At 40.6% G+C, this 20,655-nt stretch overlaps 1 protein-coding gene and 1 long non-coding RNA gene across 2 annotated transcripts in view; one reads left to right on the top strand and one right to left on the bottom strand.

The window, feature by feature from the left end:
- The window catches only part of jph3b (junctophilin 3b), a 59,428-nt gene extending 48,801 nt beyond the window's left edge, over positions 1-10,627 (bottom strand). Inside the window, exon 1 of the mRNA XM_085464569.1 lies at positions 8,816-10,627. Within this exon, the coding sequence (XP_085320695.1) occupies positions 8,816-9,197 (382 nt within the window). The 5' untranslated portion in view covers positions 9,198-10,627. The remainder of the gene's footprint in view (positions 1-8,815) is intronic.
- An 8,830-nt stretch (positions 10,628-19,457) lies between these two features.
- LOC146706407 (uncharacterized) lies at positions 19,458-19,990 on the top strand. Its single transcript, XR_014921540.1, has 3 exons — positions 19,458-19,514; positions 19,611-19,703; positions 19,868-19,990. It is a non-coding gene; the product is annotated as an uncharacterized LOC146706407 (long non-coding RNA).
- The last annotated feature ends 665 nt before the right edge of the window (positions 19,991-20,655 follow it).

The following is a 20,655-nucleotide window of genomic DNA, read 5'->3' as shown; positions in this document are numbered from 1 at the left end:
GCCTGGTAGAGCATCTCAAGGGATGAAACACAGCATTTGTTGATGAGTTCTAAATTTCAAACAGGCACTACAGCAAAATATTTTCATCCAAGCGTTGAAAACAATCTTTATACTTAAAGTGGCATTAGTTTCTGCTAAACAATTCCTGATTAGTTAATGTAATACTTTAGTTAATTCCCTTAATCATAATCACATCTTGTTGGATTTAAAAATACAAAAAAGCTAATATTTCCCAAAGATGTATGGAGCTAACTATAACTAATACAGATTATTAGTAATAAGGTTACTGCCAACACAGTCAACATATCCAGTTTAGCAGTACTTGGGTCGCCCTTTAGCAAAAGCATTCAAATGTCTAATATTGCTATTAGACATTTGAATGCTTTTAGCAGTTGGTTGAGGGTTACTTCCTGACTCAATGAATACTGCTACAGCAACCCAAGAGTTTCTCAAGACAAAGAAATTGGATATTCCTCAATGGCCAAGACAGTCACATAATCTCAAACCAATACAGCACGCTTTACAGTTACTGAAGACAAAACTGGAAGGAGAGACCCACGAACAAGCAGCAAGTAAAGGCCTGGCATCACAATGGAAGAAATTCAGCATTTGCTGACGTCTGTGACTTCTAGACTTGCATAACATAATTTTTAATTGTGTTAGTTTGTCCAATTACTTTTTTAACTTTTTTAACTTCTGGAAATAGGGACTATGCCCAGGAGCTGAAATTAAATTAAAGAAATTAAAGTCAGTAATTCATTCACTTGATTGTTTTATTTAAAATCCACATTAAAAAAGACCACAATTACAACAAAATAACAAAACCAAACAAAGTTTCCCTGTGAAAAAACCCTATGGACCTAACTTTACATTTGGCCTCAGCCATAAATGTAGTAATATTACAGTAAAGGCTGTAAAATGGTGAGATACCTACATGTTTTTTAGTTCCATTGTAGAGCCAGGATTAATCCTTTTAACAGCTTTGCCAGATGGACAATTGAGCTTTGTGACTTATATAATGTTTTTTCTAATCTAACCAAGTAGTTTTGGTACCCAGAACTAATCAAAGAGTGTGTGAATATGAAAGTAAAAAATAAAAGGAAACAACAATGGTGCCACACAACATCTTGAAACAAAACTCAACATTCTAAAAATCCCATGGGACAAAGCATACATCATCACTAACCCTCTAGTGACCTTGTTTGGATTTTTTAGGTGTTCTCTCTAAAAAGAGGAAATAAAATAACAAAGGATATCAATACTGTGCACTGCAAAAGAACAACTGAAAAATAAATAAGAAAGGTATCTCACAACTTTAGGGCTTTTATTTTGAAAATAACATGCTTTGATTTGACTTGTAACCTTCTATCATATTGCAGACCTCCCAGGAATTTATCTTGAGGACTTCCTGCTTTTACAGAAATACAGTTTACACAAATAAAGGTGAGCATGTCAAAAACAATCTATAGCTGCTAGAAATGCTGAAGGCAGAAATGAAAGGAGATGGCCAATCACATTCAATAGCATTCAGTTAACAAGTTAACTAATGCTATTAAAAACTACCACTAGCAAACCAACATCAGCAACTTTGCTAACAGCAAACCTACCTTGATAATGACATCAAAATAACATGATTGAAATATTTATTTATCTGTAAACAGCTTTAATCGTTGCTTATAATGTTTTAAACCAAAATGCATAACATCTGCTGGTTTCAAATGTTTCTTCATCCGAATGGACAGTCTAAGAATTGCAGGTAAAATACTGGATTCACCTGACTTGCATGACACTTCCTTTGAATTTACTTTCTTTCAAGGCTAAAATAATCAACAGGATAAGCCTCAGAATTTGGGAAATTTCAATATTTCTCTTTTTGATGAGATTTTACAAAGCAAAAAAATCTTAAAAATAAACTAATCATAAAAATAGACAGTAGAAGGACAGAATACATGAAACTAAGTTGAGTCAAATGAGAGGAAAGGGCTGTCTGAATATGCAATTCCTACTTGTGACTTGTCATAGTCACAAATAAGAGTTCAAACTGTTTGTGAATTGCTTTTCCCTTCCTCTCTTCCACACAGAGGTGAGAAGTGAAGGTTTTCCTGCAAACAGCAATCCTGAAGCTGACGGGGACTGAGACAACGCTCAGAAGACTTCAGCCGTGCTCACGGTTGTAAGCCTGTTAGGGTTGTCTGAGACCTCGAGCATTATCTTGGCCATGTCTAAGATAATTCTGTGTAATAAGTCCATTATATGCTGGTTACATGAGTTGCTATAGGGCATGAGCTAACTACATGGCCGACTGGGTGAAAGAAAGCAGAGTGGCACTTCTGACCGAAGTGATTCCTCCCACACACACTGAAAATATATTCTCTCAAATATATTCTTTTACACATGCTTGTTATTAGAGATGGCACGATACCACTTTTTTATGTCCGATACCGATACCGATATCATAAATTTGGATATCTGCCGATACCGATATGAATCCGATATAGTGTTTTTTAATCAACAAAACTGTTTTTTAAATATCTTGCTGCATTTTGTATAAGTTCATACTCAAGTTTAAAACAACAACTACACTAAAGCTATTCTGTTATACCTGTATGCAAAAAAAAATATTTCATATTTCAGCAATACTGATCAATCTAATAAACTTAAACCTACACCATCCTCCCTATTCTGGTATTTTAAAGAGTACTTAGCATAAATATTAAGCAACCTAACTAATAGGGTTCCAACTCCCAGCAACAACAAAAATAAATAAATAAAAAATAGGGAACCACCCCTCACGCGCCACCTCATGATGCTTAATCGCCGTAATCAACCTTAATTTGATGCAGTGTGAAAAAAAATGCACAGAAATCAATTATTTTTCAAGAAATATTAAATAGATTCAACATCTTTCTTCAACAGAATTGCAGACTGCACAGATGGTACCTTCCCAAAGGAAAAAGTACTATAGCTTACTAGGGTATATATATTAGACTTAATAGTTACTATATACAGTAATGGACTTCTATTCATTTTGCATCAAATTAAAACTTTGGGTGTCAGATAATTATTTATTAAAAGCTAGACATTTTAAATGAGAATAAGAAAGAAAAGTATGTCTTTGTGCCCCCTTTTCCCTGTTAATGCCCTATCGGCCCCCCTGGCTAAACTTTGCTAGATCCGCCCCTGCACAGTTACCAGTCGTCAGCTACATAGAAAAAGATCCTGGAGTAGAAAGTAATATTAAATACATTCTAACAACAGCTGATCAAGCTTAAACGTGCTGCTGTTGTTCAGCCGCTGGTTTCCTCTTTCTGGTGCAAAGTGGGCCAAAAGCAAACCAGAGAGACGGACTCGCGACAGAAAAGCCGATCAGCTGATCGTTAAGCAGTTTCATGATTGAAGTAGCAGCAAGAAGAGGCAGTCGCTCCATATATCGTTTGTTAAGCTTAACGCAGGAATGCTTTACAAACATTCAGAGATGGACTTACACACTTGCTTTACTTCTCTCGGGATAACTTTGTCGGAGATGAAATGCCGGGTTGCTAGCAAAGCTCCAAATGCTATCCAGACCACCGACAGGTCCCGCATGCCACAGCCACTCTATCACGTGATGCATACTGCTCCGAGTGCTAACGTTCTGAGGTGAGTTACGGCGTGTTGCAAGTTTTGTGAGATGCTTTCGTGATATTTAATGGATCGGATTAAATTTTTTATTTTTCTCCGATATCCGATCCAGTAATTTAGGTCAGTATCGGACCGATACCGATACGTAATATCGGATCGGTCCATCTCTACTTGTTATTTTTCCTGTAAAATGCATGTCTCACTAATCAGCGAGCCAAAGGAAACAGGTTTTTGATCTCATTTGGCCCACCTACCGTTGCAGGGTGAGTTTAAAACAAGATAAGTGGATTTATTATTTATTATGCAGATTTATTATGCTTACATAACACGGCCAGAGCGAGAATAATTACAGCAGTGATAGCGGCTTTTAGCAGGCTAGCAGGGTGTGTTAATTTAGAACAATTATAAATCAGATTTAGCATATTTACCAACAGCTGGAGGACATGAGGGAGGTTCAGAGATACTTGTGAGCGGCCGCACACCTCCTGTGATTGAGCATCTGCCATGATATGAATGCTCTCGTGCTTTTTCTTGTCTTTTTGACATTTCATATTCACATAAGTTGGAAAGGGGAATTTTTAGGTCAGTTTGTACATCTCTGACAATAGCATATTCACCACTACTGCTGTAATCTCTAGCAGTTAGCATTGTTGTACACAGTGACAGCTGTAATCTCTCTTTGTGACTTCAACTCTCACTAAAGTGATTACTGAATCCGTCTACTGCTCTCTTTTCATTTTTCTACTCCACTCCCTCTCTCCTTCTCTCTCTATGTGGTTGGTAATCAGTCAGCTTAGCTCTTCTTCTCAGTAAACAACATTAGCCCGGAAGGCCAAACCAGCCAATCCAGGCTCGGCAGAGCCGGCTGGGCGGCCAATAGCAGCGAGGAACATCAAGTCCCTCGTGACACAGTGACCTGCTGCATGTCAGTGAGCATTGCTATGGAAACCCTACTGTACAGCGCGGCTCAGTGGAAATGCAGCAAATTGAGGGAGGGAGGAGAGAGGTGGGAGGAGAGGAGAGAGGGATGCTGGCAGACGTGGGAGAGTAACGAAGAGAAAAACTAAACAGCAGCGGTAGAGACGGAGGAGGAGTGTTTCCTAGAAATTTGGCATCAGGTGGAGTTGGAGGGGAAGTGTAGCTGACTCAAATTGCACAGCGTGTTTCAAAAGTATGTAGGCAGCAGAGCATCTTTGAATGCTGTGGCTTCTGGCTCATATTGCTCTGGAGATGACTGAGCTGTGAGTCTGTAAGGCAGATTTTACTGTGAAGCGCTCTGCACTGGACCGTATCACAAAACCAATGAAGGAAAATGATTATTTCAGCTTTAAGCTAAACATTTAAAATCACATTTAAGCTGTCTTAATAAGCAACAACAGTTAGACCTGGCATAGTTTAAGCTCGTGTTTTTTTCATGGAAATTAACAGCTATGGTATTAATTTTAAACTCCTATATCTTCTTCACAAACTTGGGTGTCCACGTGACACCAATAACCCTTTTATGGCTGAGGGGCAAAAAGGACTGACAAGTCCCAGGTTTTCTGACACTGTATAAGATTCATGTCCTTTTTTAGACTTTATTAAAGTTTTGCAGTCACATGACAACTAACTATGTGACGTTAACTTGTCCGATATTTTAGACATGTCACAATAATTGTGACAGTGTAGGGTCAAGTCATTCAGGCCCCTTTCACTCAGCCCTGAAAGCAGTGACGCCTCGTCAACCACCGGGTTCTCAGGATAAGTGTTAAGTGTAAGGATAAACCTTATTTGATACATAGCAGATTATATATATCGTGATTGCTAGTAATTTCCTTGGAGATTTACTTTCAAAATAAAAGTTTTTTGACTACTCTCCCTATTCATGACATGGACACTGTGATGTCAGTTCAGGATGTAGCCTTCGACTGCCGCTCGAATGAAAGTAGAAAAACCTGATGAACAGATTAACTTTGCTGCTTCTGTGAATACTGTCTGTATATTGAGCTGCACTTTATTTTCTGATAGCTTTCATGTTCTCTGAATAGCCTCTACTGTATCTTTCATTTGCCGAGAAAATACCTGTTGTACAGTCACTTATCCAAGTGATTGTACAACTTGGATAATGGAAAAAAAACGGACTGAACTGTGCTGCATGTCTTCTTCCAAAGTGATGATAAAACAAGTAATTTTTACACATTATTTATGCAGCATTTGCATTCGAAGAAGCAATTTACACATGTCAATATAAGTTTGCATTAGCACAGATTAGAAAATAGGTAAAGGATAGAACGCAAGTAGGAAAAGCTCACATTCTCTTTACACACAGACCGGACAGCTAGAAAATATCGTTTTTTGGTGCAAACAACTTTTGGGCTCCACCAGCTTCTTCTTAGTTGACGTTCACATTTATCCAGGCTTGGGAGGAACCCTAGGAGTCATACTAGCGTGTTACCCACTGAGGCTGGGATTTTGTTTCCTCCCAGTTTTGAACTGGGCATCTTTTTTGTGTGTGAGGCAAATGTGTTCATCACTACACTATGGAGGCGCTGATGCAGGTTTATAATTACAAGTAAAGTCAGGAACACATTCGGCCGCAGGAAGGCAAGATTCATGTTCGCATTTCTTCTTTGGTTACTGAACTATTTATCTTTTTCTGGTTATTGTTTTCTGTTTCTTAAATTCTGCACCAGCATCAATGGTTACTTCCTCTATTAAAACATATTAGTTTTATTACCTCACAGATCTATAAAAAGAACAGATGCATGCTGTTATAATAAGGACACTGTGTACTGTTGGAGCTAGATAACCACGCGTAACTAGGCCAATCTCTGCTGCATTTACTGTATGTGGGTTCAAATGATACAGTTACGCTCCAACATATCCCTCTCTGAAAGGCCCATTTTTGTCTTTCTCTTTCTTTCTTTAATGATCTCACTCGCCTCCTGATTAGAGAGTATCTCTCATAACAATCACGATAATCATCTATCCACCGAGTGAGCCATCTCTCAGTTTTCAGTTCATCATATAAGTGATCTATTCATCCATTAATCTGTACATCTGTTGAATCATCTATGCCTCCCTCTGTCAGTCCGTCCATCTGTCTGGTCATCTATCAAGCCGAATTATTCTCCTTTGTACCGAATCAACCCCTAAAACCAGTCTGGTCTGCGGATTTTATCGGGCTACTCAGGACTGTGTGTGTTTGTGTGTCGTGAAGAGCAGTGTAATGCGGCCTGGTAGTTGTAGAGTTATGTAACGAGGCTTTAGCGGCACGTATGCTGTCAGCTCCATACTTACACACATACTACCAGATTTCATGGCTGTGCAGTTTTTGCACATGCATGCAATGTAGTGTATGCATGTGCAGTCACACCCACAGCGACTGAACTAAGTCACAACCTAAGAGACTCAACATGCAACTGATTTCATTTTCTAGGCAATTGTGATGCAGATTTGGAAGACTTTACAAATGAAAGAAGAAGAATCAAATGTATAATTACATGTTTTGCTTTTTCAAACACAGACATATTTCATGCATTTAAGCGACCAACATTTCATCTGGTGTCCCTAGCAGACTGATGGATGCTTTTGGGTGTTCGGCACAAATAGTGTGCTGATATTGGCTGTGTTTGTAGTCATGCTAGTGGCTCTTATGATTATCATTTCATCATAAAATTAAATATTTTGACACCTATTGGATGGAATAGCATCAAACTGTGAATGTATTTATGGGCTCCACAGATTTACTATGATAGTTTTTATTCCTTGGATCAAAATTCCAATTAAAAAGTATTTTAATATAGTTATTCTGGTCAAACTGGGGGGAGATAAGCCATATGCCACTGGGTTTATTGCTAATCAGTAAATTATAGCATGTTAACATGCTAATAAAGAATGATAAACAATATAAACGTTACATTTCCCTTGTCATAAAGATATCAGGATGCTGACTTTCGTATTTATTGCAGCATGTGACTGACTAACATGACTGTAGATGCGTAGGGCCAGTTTTAATAAGCAGGGGAAATTACTGTAATGACTTAAAGTGGAGGGGGGAAAGCACCAGCGGGACTGGAATACTAATAATGTGTACACTGATGAACAGTCGGTTTATTTTTGTGCTAACCAGCAATTCTCAATCTGGAACGCTGCTGCCACCAAGGCTGTGTGGTAACTGCACACCATTTGGAAATCACAAGACTGACCTCCAACCGGTTCCCAACTTTTAATTTACTTTCTGATTGTTACTTTTCCTGGATAAACATTATTCACTGTCCATGGTCCTGAAACAGGAAAAAAAAGAACAGTGGGAAAGATTTCATGTATTTTTTTGGGACTTTTTTCTGGCTTCAGGGGTAAAATTAAGCCTTCAAACGTCTGAAAATAAGACCCTTTAAAAGCTTGCTTAATCTCCTGAAAAGAAACACCAAAAATATAAGACTTACGAGTAGTTTTGGTGCATCTGGTATAACAGAAAAACATGCATTAGCAATCTATCTTTTCTGATAGCACTTTCCTCCAGCAATTCAAGCCCATTAATACAAGTAGAGAAAATATCCCTCCCTATAAAAGCAAATACTGCAGCCAGGTCAAGTGCAAGATGGATTAAAAACTTCTGTCCTATACAAACTAGTTCAAATTTTAGGTAACTAGGAAATTATGAAAAAGTGCACAAATGCAATGTCTGTCCTCTGTTCAGCAATGTTTTTGGGGCTTGTTACTTGGGAGCTGATGTCCTCTTCCATCCCTCTAACCTTTCACTCATCCCTTAAGACTGCGTGGCCTGAATTGAAGGACTCTAAATACACAGAGTGTCCTCAGCAGCTGAATTGAAAGTTGAGGGTTGGGAGGACACGAGGAAGAGGAGGAGAAAGACAGAGAAAGGAGGAATCAGAGACAGAAAATGAGAGCAAGTACATTTTCAAAAGCTGTCCTGGCGCGACCTCTTGCCTCAGCATGAGCATGTGTGTGTGTGTTAACAAGGCGTGATAGAAGAAAGGATGACCCTAGAAAACCTTTAGAAAAGTTCCTCCTACTGTGCATCTGCTCTCGGCCTGTCAATCATCAACCAGTAAGAGGCTGTTTTCACAGAGGACAGTTGTCAAATATCGCTCATTGACAGGAACTGAGTGGTGTGCCTTCTGCCACACGCAAACCAACTCCCAAAACACCCACAATGCATCTGTCCTTCTGTATCTCCTATAGTTCTTACCTCCATCCGAGTACGTCTCTGTTCCGTATCCGTCCTGCAGGCCGTTGTTCCACGTCCCTTCGTACTTCCCGCTTGTCCCCGTGCTCTCCCGCACGCCATAGCGTCCTTTAAAGCCATTCGTCCACTCGCCTTTGTACACCCAGCGGCCTTTATTCTCAACGCCCACACCGTGTCTCTTGCCCTGAGCCCAGGTGCCCTGGTAGGTGTTCCCGCTGGGCCAAGTGTAGACACCCAGCAGTTCAAACCCATGGGCCCAGGAGCCGCAGTACTCGCCCTGGCCTTTGGGTCCAGTGCAGATCCCGTGACCGTGCGCCTTGCCCTCCTCCCACCCTCCGCAGTATGACCCCCCATCGTCAAAGTTGAACCTGCCGCCAGTGGACATGCATGAAACAGGTCTTGGCAATTCCCCTGAAGCCTCGACAAAAAGAAAAAGAAAAGAAAAGAAAAAAGAAGGAAGGAAAAAGGACAGGTTGGTGCTAGAACCAATCCATGGAGCGGAGTTTGGAGGTTGGTGAGGGTAGGGGTAAGGAGGTGAAGGAGGGAGTGGGAGGGAGTGAACTCCCACACAAATCAAGATAGGCCACTTTCAGTTTCCCACTAGCTTGGTGTGGAAGAATTGGAAATGAGGTGGACTAAAAAAAACAAAACAAAAAAAAAACGTGGCCCCTCACAGCTGTGTCAGGGCTCTCCCGGCCTGTTGGGGAAAGGTAGCAGGTTGCTGTTCACTCCATCCTCTTCGTGGGCTCTTTGTAGCTTTGGCTAGCACTTTCCAGCTTCTCTGTGGCCTTTCCAGGTGAGAGAGGAGGAGAGTAGGGCCAGAGCTGCCATTATTCTCCCTCAGCAGAAGTTTAATCCATGAGGCAGCTCCGCCGGCCTGCCATCGGCCTGCCTACACAGTCTACGACACAAACGCAGAACTCTTCCTCCTACTCTCTCGCCTGCCTTCCGCTCAGGCCCACTCAATCTGCCACCTCCTACCTGATGATGCCTCCACCTCTCTGGGGTGTAGAGCCGAGAAGTTTTCCCGGTGGCAGCCCTTCAAACCTCCGAGCCTCCAGCATAGACGCCACCCTGATCAGCACAGAGGCTTCAGCTGGAGCGGTGACATGATATTTGACAAAAGAAGAAAAAAAAAAACAAAAAGGAAAAAAAAAGATTCCCCTCCTCAGATTTTTCTTTTTCTCCAAGTCTGTTGTTGACGATCAGACAAAAATATTTAAAGTGAGACTCTGTGGCTCACACCAGACTTCATTCTCAGCTTTAACACACACACATATACTGCGCTTTGCTGCACAGCCAGGGATCGCACACATGCATAGAGAGAGGGAGAGAGACAGAAATAATGGGAAAAACACAGAATGTAATCTGCTTGGCTGCCTGTTTCGTCTGTCCTGTGGTGCCGGAGAGCAGCAATGCAGTCTCCTGCCTTATGCACGCATACACTATATGCAGGCACACACACATATGCACACACACTCCTTCTGACAGAAAGTGCGCACACACAGACAATGAAAATAAATAACTGAACTGATTAATTTCTCTTCTTCTATTCCCCGTCTTCCTCTCTCTCTCAGTCTGACTGTAGGTCTTTAATCCACTGCGTCCATAAGTGGTTTATCCTCTGCGTGGGCTGCCTTCAGATTGCCTGTTTGATGAAATACCATCCATCTATATGATCCTGTTAAGGTGCGCTCTGTCCTCTTCAGCATCGCCTGCTCGTCTCCATGTTTCCCTATGGAGTGCCGGCTGACGCACAGCCTGCCTGCTGCCTTGGTCTTACAATCTCTTCTCCTCCTACGGCTGGATCTCTGTAGCTCTCTCTCTCTCTCAGAAAATCTGCTCATTAGAGAGGACTGTTCCAATGCAGCCACAACCCCCCTCCTTCCCTGCTCAATAGCACAATCCAGTTCTTAAAGAGATAGAAACGCCACACACAACTTTCTATTGCCACCCTCATCTGTAGCTTTATTTTTTAGACTGTTTATCATTATCTCGGCTTATCTCTAATTTTATTGGCCTGAATACACAAGGGCTGGATGATGATACTGATTCTAAAAGTCCTGAGGATGGTTTATTCCATGTCATTAACTTTTTGTCTACTGGGTAGTTTCTGTTTGCCTTGTTTGTCCTTTGTGGTCTCTCTTTCATCCCCCAAAGATTCATGCCAAAATTAATCCCCCTCCCTGATCTCAGTGCTCTTCCTGTTAAATGGGAGCTCTTCCTTCCCACTGTTGCCAAGTAATCGCTCAAAGAGGATTAGATTGTTGGGGTTTTCTCTCTGACACTGCAGGCTCTGTAGAATATAGCCTTGAAGAAATAATCATTAATCCATCGATTTTCTTAACTATTTATCCAAATGAAGCTTATGCTTAAGTGCAATAAGGAAGTTTTGTATTTACTAATCTGTCTGCTTTTTAGGGTGTTTGGTTGCTAGTCTGTTCTTTACATCACTTCCACTTCTATACACTGTAGAGATGGATAGTATTTCATCAAACAGGCAATCTGAAGGCAGCCCACGCAGAGGATAAACCACTTATGGACGCAGTGGATCAAAGACCTACAGGGCTCGTGGCTCAAGAGTTGGGTGTTTGCCTTGTAATCGGACGGTTGCCAGTTCGAGCGCCGGCTTGGACAGTCTTGGTCTTTGTGTTCTTGGGCAAGACACTTCACCCGTTGCCTTCTGGTGGTGGTCAGAGGGCCTGGCAGCCTTGTCTCTGTCAGTGCACCCCAGGGTGGATGTGGCTACAATGTAGCTTGCCATCACCAGTGTGTGAATGGGTGGATGACTGAATGTGTAAAGCACTTTGGGGTCCTTAGGGACTAGTTAAGCACTATACAAATACAGACCATTTACACAGCAGAACTCAATTCTGACATTATCGCTCTAGCCCAGCCATCTTTCTGCCCTGGTTCTTCAAGCCAATCAGCCTCCACTCTGCATACTTTAAATCATACTGCTCATCTTTGATTCTCACTTGTGGTGCAACCCACCTCCGCCTAAACACAAGTCACTCAGTGCGCCATCCAAGCCTCCATCTTATCTTCTTCCCCACCGGTGCCTAGACTCTGATTATCCTTCCCTAATTCCGATCACTGCTGCGATTGTGTTCTGCTGTGATGGGCCATCAGAGGCTTATAGCCAAATAGCATTGTCTGTATATCAATAAACTTTCAGCTTCTTTTAAGGATCTCTCCTTATTGGACATATAGTTACGTGGGCTGGAGCCTATCACAGCTAATCCTAGGAGTTTCATTCAGTTCATCTGGACACGAGTTCAGTCTCACTTGACAGCAGATTCCACAACCCTATAAAAACGCATAGCTCCCTAATGATCAACACCAGCACCCCTACATAGCAATAAGTCATGAGATCAGATTCAAGATCACTGATATGCAAAGTTGTCATTGCCATTAATCACTGGCCATGTGCGCTATACAAAGAGAATTGATGAATGGCTGCAATCAAAGCATAGTTAGATGTTCAAAGATGTACTCTTAGGTCCACTCTTCAATTCAAAGATGATTGTTTGCTTATTACATAAACGGCCGGCTTGCCCTGGGGTGGACTAATTTCTGGTGTAGCATGTTTTGGGGCTTATAAACCACAGAGATCGAGCCTTTTAAAAATACACCCAGCTGACAGACACAGGATCACAGATATGGTTTTCACTCAGGCAGTTTTTTTCCTTTTTCTTCTGTCTTGGATCGCCTGGAGCTTTCTTTAGGTGTCTTCTCTACTTTGACAAATGCTCAGCTGGGATAACCAAATTTACCCAGATCATCTTTGATATGGTGTTCTTCTGCTTCCTTGGCAACTGTGTCTTTGGGGACAGTGTTTGCTCAGTGTTGCAGTTTTTTTAATGACACATAATTAGTGCTCCAGTGGATAATGAGAGTCAGACCTTAAATATTGAGCCACATGTTTTGGTTCACAGTTTTAATCAACTTTCAACTACTCACAATTATCAATGGTAATTCCCACCTATCATAGGGCTAAGGTTGGTGTACATCCTGTACAGGTTATGATCCGTAGCTGGGCTAACACAAAGACATACGACTCCACACTCTCAGGTTTACACATGCAGCCAATTTGTCATTTAACTTAAACCGCAAACCTTTGGACTGTGAGAGGTAGCTAGCGTACCAGCAACAAGTTGCGCTACTAAGAAATGCGCTAGAGATTTGAAAACAGATTTCAAGTAAATTTGTCGTCACGACCAATACAAATGCTGTCACATGGACTGTCACAAGTTAACTGTAAGAACACAACCAGGTGGATTTAGATGTGTTGTGTGGTTGTTGGCATAAAGATGCACAGGTGTGAAGCGTTAAGATGATGGTGCCATCACTGGGGATTTCACCCAGGAAAAGTGTTTCTCTGTGGGCTTAATGAGAAATTAATCAGAATCAGAATCAGAATACTTTATTGATCCCCGGGGGAAATTATTTTTTGTTACAGTGCTCCATTAAAGCTGTCTTGTTCCATGTTTGAATAAATCGGCAGACTCTTTTTATTCCTTACATGTCCACCACGTCTTCTGTGATGCTTCTGTATACTGCATGATTATGTTCAGCCCTTTGTATATTGCCTTGGTGTCGGATCTGTCACTAAGCTGGAAGGTAATCTGTTTCAATGGGAGCGCTGGGAGCATCCCATTATTGTTTTCTATTATTAGCATTTTTCATTTTTGTCATTTTAATTTCCTGCCTTTTCTTTATTTTTACAGACAGGTCGTCAGTAATCTCTCGATGCTGCCTGAGCCGTGTGCCAAACTTGCAATATGCTGCATATCCTGTCTTCTATGTTCCTTTAAAGGCGGTTGTGGCTCAGGAGGAAGAGGGTGGGTGTCTACTGTTAAGAAAGAGGGTGGTCCAAGCTCTGGCTCCTTCAATCTAGATGTTGAAGTATCTCTAAAGATGCCAAACCCTGAGATGCCCTGGATGCATCCATCAGAGTGTGAGTGTGTGAAGGTTAGGTTAAAAAGTACCTAGGCATAGAAAAAAAAAAGCCAGGGATGTGTATGTATTCTATAATCGATTTCAGTTTCTGCTCCATTTCTGTTGCAGATGTTAACATAAACAGCTCAAATTAATAATGCCTTAAGAAATCTGGAAATCTGCAGAGGAGTAATCAATTTCAGGCTCTCATTTTTCTCATATGTTTATCATCATAAAGCAACATCTAATCAAATCTGTCATAATGCAATCTCTTGAAGTAATGAATAACTCGGTGATGCATTACAGTTATAACTTTTTTCTTAAAAAAGGATTCCAATTTAATGATGAAATTCGATTAATCTACCCATAATAATATCAGTAATGCTCACTAGCACCTACAGAGGCTTCATGCTGGGTTCAGAAGAATCCGGTTTACTCTGTAGCAGGAGGGAGACACAGACTAATTAATGTGAAACACAGTGTCATTTAATTATTTCATTTAAGTGCATTGTGTGCTTAGCTAGAGTGCTTTTCTTAGTCTCTGATATGCAAACGTGTGTGGACCTGCAGCTGAAGCTGGAGCTTCTGAAGAACTTCAATGTACTGCTTGCATATATAAAACGTGGATGTGGCCATTGATTGGTTTTGGAGCCATATGCTTTCAACATCATTATAGCTGTTAATTTCCTGGAGTCAGAAGTAACCATATGTATTGTTCAAAGGGTGGAGCGCTAAGTTATACACTAATACTAGTTAGCTCAGTTAGCAAACACACAGACACTCATATCTGCTAATTATTGATACTCAAAAAACTAATGAAATAGTTTAATTTTACTCACTAAAACTGAAGCACAATGTCCCTTGGACAGACTGGACCACACAACAGGCCGTTAGAAATCCTCCAAAAGACAACAGTAGCACAAGCACAGCATAAAAGCAGATTGGTGGCTAGCTAAATAGCAGAGCAGATTGACTACAGCTCTCACTATTGGGATACCCATAACTAAGACCCAATATCCAGGTGGATGAGCTATAAATAAAACTAGAGGAATACACTTTGGGTTATTTCATTTTTGGCTTAATTTCCTCAGTTCCTGTGGTTTTCTCGTGGTCTTCACTGAGGCTAAGCTAACTGCTGCAGAATGGACTAGAGATGTGGTTTTACCTTTTGTTTGTTTTCTTTCTTGTGTTTTTGGATGGGGGTATATTAAATGCTAAAAATATTAGATGTTTGTGTGCAATGGCATGTAAAGTACCAAGAAAAGCATTCCTTTTTGCTTTGCTGTAATATTTATGGGTGCCTTGCATGAAGTGCTGTACCAACTTTGGCCACTCCAAAGAGTTGTATGGCGTTATTTTTGTGCCACTATTCTGAGCGCACGTAAAAAAAAAATGAGCGCACGTAAAAGGAATTTGCAGGTGCAAGTGTTGCATTTATTTTGAGCTAAGAAAAGCTAAATTTGAGTGAACAAAATTCATTGCTGCATGCAAAAAATGTATTTCCGTGTTTGCTATTATCCACAAACACACACACACAATAGCAGCCCCTCTCGCTCAGTTTTTGCATTTGCGCTCGCTCGCTATGTGTTGCTTGCGCTCTCAACATTTCTGCCTGTGCGCGCTCAACTCTTCCTGTACACCGTTATATTTGTGCCACAAAACCAGCTAATCACAGACTTGCAAAAAAATCTGATTGGCTGTTTTGGTCTCCAACCAGCTCGAAATGACGAAACGCAATATCCTATTGTGCTATTGTATGTATGGATAATAGCAAACACTGAAATAAATTTTTTGCACGCAGCAATGAATTTTGTTCACTCAAATTGAGCTTTTCTTAGCTCAAAACAAATTTCTCCTCAAAATGCAACACTTGCACCTGCAAATTTTCTTTTTACATGCGCTCAATTTTTTTTTTTTTACGTGCGCTCAGAATAGTGTCACAAAAATAACGCCATAGAGTTGCGTCTCCGAGTTTGGTTCCAGCGGGATTCAACTTCTTCTCTGTGATATTGCAGCCAAGACAGCTGGGGCTACGCTCCACTTGGCCATGTCTTTGTGTCACTTGTTACATAACATCACACTCAGGGTGAGGAAAGCGATTTCAATGGAGCATAAGCAGCTCACGAGGCAAGAGGTATGAACCACTGAACCTGCTGACATCTGAAAGGCTGCAGGTAGAGGAGCTGCTCCCGAAAACTTTGAAAACCATAAAACACTGGCAGACACTACAGAGCCTTTTCTACTTTAGATTCAGTTCTAACAAACCAAAATTGTTCTTTGCTGACCTTTTTGCTGACTCGTCCACTATGCTGGCCGGGGTTCGAAGCGCTGTTCTTTCTTCTCTGTGTGATTTCTGCCTCAAGTGTACCTCAGCGAACTTAACACCTCCAAGTGGATGTAATGTTTAATGCCAGTGTGGCTCATTTTCAATGTGTGATGTAAAACATACTACATTCACACCTGTGTCTCTCACTTTCTCCTACAAGACTTATCGCGTCCTCCTTTCCCATTCACTTTCTTCACACTGCTGTCCTTTTGCTGTTGTTGTCTTTGTCCTTCCGCATGGCAGTGTCTATGAGAGCTAAGCCAATTCTGACCCAGATTATGGTAATAAAATCACTGAGGGTAGGGATTAAGGCTTAGACCTCTAAACACAGCAGACAGAGAGACAAAGGTGGGGGAAGGCTGAAGGTGAGCAGGTGAGCGGGCAACAGAGTGAGACTGGGTTGGTGTGATTTCCTGACCACAACAAATGGATTAGGATTTAGAGAAGTTGGAAGCAAAAGAGTAACGAAGGTTCACAAATCCTTGACATCATTTGAACAGATTCAATTACAGCACTGGCTTAATCACGGATAATGTCATGGGGTGAGGAGAGGAGGAAGACTGAGTGAATGAAGAGGAGCCCTGAATAAAAGTGGCACTCAGACGGTGAGGGGTGGAGATTGGCCACTTCAACTCCAAACTTGGAGTACAAACAGGGTTCACATTAACTGCAAATTAATTAGTCAAAGCAAGACAGCAGATATTCATATTTTGTTATCTTTATATGCAGGTTGATGTAAGGATAATTTAGCTAAGTCCACAAGGCCCCACCAGCTAATTCACTCATTTAAAAAAATGTGGGACAAAGTGGGAAATGTCAGCAATGCTGAGCGGTAATCTTAAATTTTTATGTTAAATAATAGTTTATCCAGGAATGTATCACAGACTGTCACACCTTTGTTTAGTGATTAGACAGGTTAACCTTCCTCTTCCTAATAATAAATGCCTTCCTTCCATACTCACTGGGTAAAAGCCAGATTTTAGAAAAGAGCTTGTGCTGCGTAACCATTCATAATGTGGGACATTACCTCAGGATAATGTGGGACAGAGGAGAAGGAACACAAATGGTGTGGAGTCCCACACAAAGGAGGACATCTGGTCACTCTAGCTCCAGCCACATTTAAAGTTCTCATTTTATTTATTTCCAACTCATTATTTTTATTGTAGCTTAGCAAGACTCGTAACGCCCCAGATTTAAGCCAGCTTTGTTGTGATTGGCTGCTCCTCACAATCAGAAGGGTTTAATAGCAGGTAGGTGGAGCTTCTGTGCTCAGATGGCCATATTAGGGATATCTGATATCTGTAGCTTCAAAAGAAGCAAAGCACAACAAATTACAGTTTTTAAAAAAATCTATTTTAGTCTTTCTATTACAGTCAGTGTGCAGTTGCAGCGCCTGTATGAAAACGGCTTTGGCGAGCATGGTTTCACTCATGTGTGTCAGCGTTATAGTGAGAATTATGACTCCTTAAATGCTCCGGGGATATAAATTTCAGCCATTAGGAATGTCAGAGGCCAGTTCCTCCATACTGGCTCAGACATTGATGGTAAAGTAAAGAAACCCACATCTGTCTCTAAACCCGTTTCTCCTCGCTGTTAGGCAACCTCATCCAGCAGCTCACTGTTTGCTCACAATCTGCTCGGTACATACAGTGGGTGATATCTCCAAGCAATCAATAAGTGTGCTCCTCTGCGTGGTCAATCATTACACAAGTGTGCATTTTTGAAACGACTGAATGAAAACCCTGCACGTCTATTTTTGCAATTTAATGTACAGCGAGAACAGAAATATCCAGAAATATCCCTCTGCCTCGAACTGATGCACTCACATTCTACAAGTTTCTGTCTTTCTTGCGCACACTCACGGCTGACGTATCTCTGACGACTGCACGCTACGTGCCCCCCACGTCAGCAGCACACCCCAAAAAAATCTCTTAAGTTATTTATAAAATCTTTTTTTGTACCGCAGTTGAAATAAAAAAAAAAGAGGGGTGGGTGGCGGGTGGGGTCGCACTAGGGGAGAGGGTGAACGAGAGGAAGGCAGCCATCTCCTCCTCTATTATTCATCAGTCTCTTCTCATCCCTTGTTTGCTATGCTGACGGAGGATAAAATAGGTCACCCAGGGATAGGCTGGTGCTCACACGGTGACTGATGTCTTTCCTGACATCGTGCACTTGCCCTCTCATCCTTCCCTGCATGCCTCACTCCTCTTTCCTTTTGCCATCTTCCTGTAAAACACTCCGGCTTTCTCTCCACCTTTCCCTGCTCTTCTGCTCCTCCTCCTCAAATGCAGTCATTCCCCGGCTCAGCTGAGCTTGTTTGCTTTTCCCAGTCAAAGCGAGAGAAAGAAAATTTGTTGCCAACAGCCATCTGCAGAGGGCACACCAACCCAATTATGACTTTGGAATAAAAGGAATGAATGATGCTGCGTGAAAGTCCATGGAAATGGCACAAAAAGCCTCTTTATATCTCAAGCCTGATGTTCTAGGTTTTGTTTTTCTTAAATAAAAAAACCTAAACAATTTCATTTGACAAAAGTCTTCAGCTAGAGAGTGCAACTGTGGCTAGGAAAAGCGTGGTTAAAGTTTTGCTACACAGTGCAATCTAATTTCGATCTTAGGCTGATTTTGTTTTTCTTTTTACCAAAATTGGAAGCCTTAAACTGTGAATAGTTTTGTCAGAGGGATAACCTAGAGGCTTCTTTTTTCCATCTGGCTCACCTATTTTATGTCTTTATAAAACTTGCATGACCTATACGTAATATTACATTGTAAATGATTTTGGTTAGTATTGTGATACAGCTTAAAGTAAGTATTGTTCTTGATCTTAAGAGCTGTAGCTATCTTTGTTTTGTTTTTTTGGGTTTTTTTTTTTTTTTTAAATCAGATTGTGTGAAATATTGTTAATGTCATTCAAATAGCATTATTCTGGCATTAACAATGTGAATCTACTTAATATTAAGACTTTATGTAAGCAGTTAGTATAGTGTGATAATGTAGGGTCATTAGTGCTTTGTTAAGTTGGGACACATTTTTTACAAAATGGGCTGGGAGTGAACAATGTGTAAATTCGAAACCTCTGCAAAAACAGGGTTGCTAAAACATTAGAGATTACACCACGGTTATGGTGGGGAAGTCTCCCTTGTCTTCACCAAGATTGTTTTTGTTCCCTCAAAACTTGGGGTAGCCTTAGATCACTTCTATCCTCTTTAAATAATGTATTACAGCATTCATTAATGCAGTATAGCTAATAGTCTGCAAGGTTTAATTCTTCTGTTTGTGTGGTCTACAGATAAAAGAGGAGTTCAAGAGAATAACCACTGTAAGCCTTGAATGGCTACACTTGACCATTGCACCCCAAAACTGATGGATGTCATTTTATCAAGGGGAGGAGCTAGGGGAGTGAGAATCAGGCAGATCAAGGACATGCTTCTTGAGGTAGGACAACTATTTAGACTTTGGGTAGCTTTGAAATGCACTTTGTTGTCAGTCACCCATGTATTTTATACTCACACTTTATTTTTTCTTAAATAGCACAATACAATTGAAACACGCAGAGAAGTAGCCATCTGCTGCCTTATCACTTTCCTTGGAGAGAAGGACGAGGACCTTTTCATGGAGTTTGGTGTAAGTAATTCAGCATTGTGTGTGTGTGTGTGTGTGTGTGTGTGTGTGTGTGTGTGTGTATGTGTGTGTGTGTTCCATTGATCATCTGAATTCATTAAGATTCAGTAAGTATAAAAGTCTAATCTATAATTCACTAACCTATTTTTTAAAATTTGCTTTACAAGGACACCAAAGAACTTAAGGCAGGTGATGAAAACTGCCATCATCAGTGACCGGTACACCCCTGGATCTAACCATAAGACTGCAACCATTGTGGTGGAGGAAACAAAAATAATGGAGGGCCAGAATTTCCCATGGTGCTGTGTTTTGCTCATGGGCATAATATATGCTCTCAATCTGAGCTAATGCAAATATACTTTTGAAGTTGTTCAGAAGCTGTTCCTTGACCTTGATGGAACCATCATTATGTTAAAGATGTTGACTCTGTTTCAAAAATTGTTAACTGTTTTGAATCCTGTATGTGTAAAATTGATCTTAAAGGTGTTTGCTACATTGTGTAATAGAAAGATGCAAGATCTTGTAAAGTTTGGTAGGCATTGAAAGTTAACATTTACTGAACACTTGCATGGAAGTATTACTGCAACAAAATGTTTTCTAAGTAGATTTTTTACCAATTGAACACATTTGTTTCTGTGGTGTTAAATACATAAAGGCATATTCTATAACTTGGCTGTGATGGTATAAATCTAAATTTCTGGTTTATTTTCACTTTTTAAATACAAAGTGTTGAAATGCCTACTGTTAAAAAAATAAAAAAGTTATTTGATAAAAAAAAATGTTGAATGAATTCCTTTCTTAAAAGCTATTACAATAAAAAAAAAATAAGAGAAAGCTAAAATGATGATAATAATACTGAAAATCAGCAACTTAATATTTTAAATAATGAACTTTAAAAAATTGTTTTTGTAATTGCTGTAATTAATTACATAACACTTAAAAATCATTTCAAATA

Source organism: Copadichromis virginalis, linkage group LG7 (assembly GCF_057382275.1).
Source record: "Copadichromis virginalis isolate Kocher_CV1m ecotype Utaka linkage group LG7, C_Virginalis_male_GT1.1, whole genome shotgun sequence".
In the NCBI taxonomy this organism is placed as follows: Eukaryota; Metazoa; Chordata; class Actinopteri; order Cichliformes; family Cichlidae; genus Copadichromis; species Copadichromis virginalis.
Note: the sequence above shows the minus strand (reverse complement) of the source record. Positions and strands in the feature narration are given on the sequence as shown.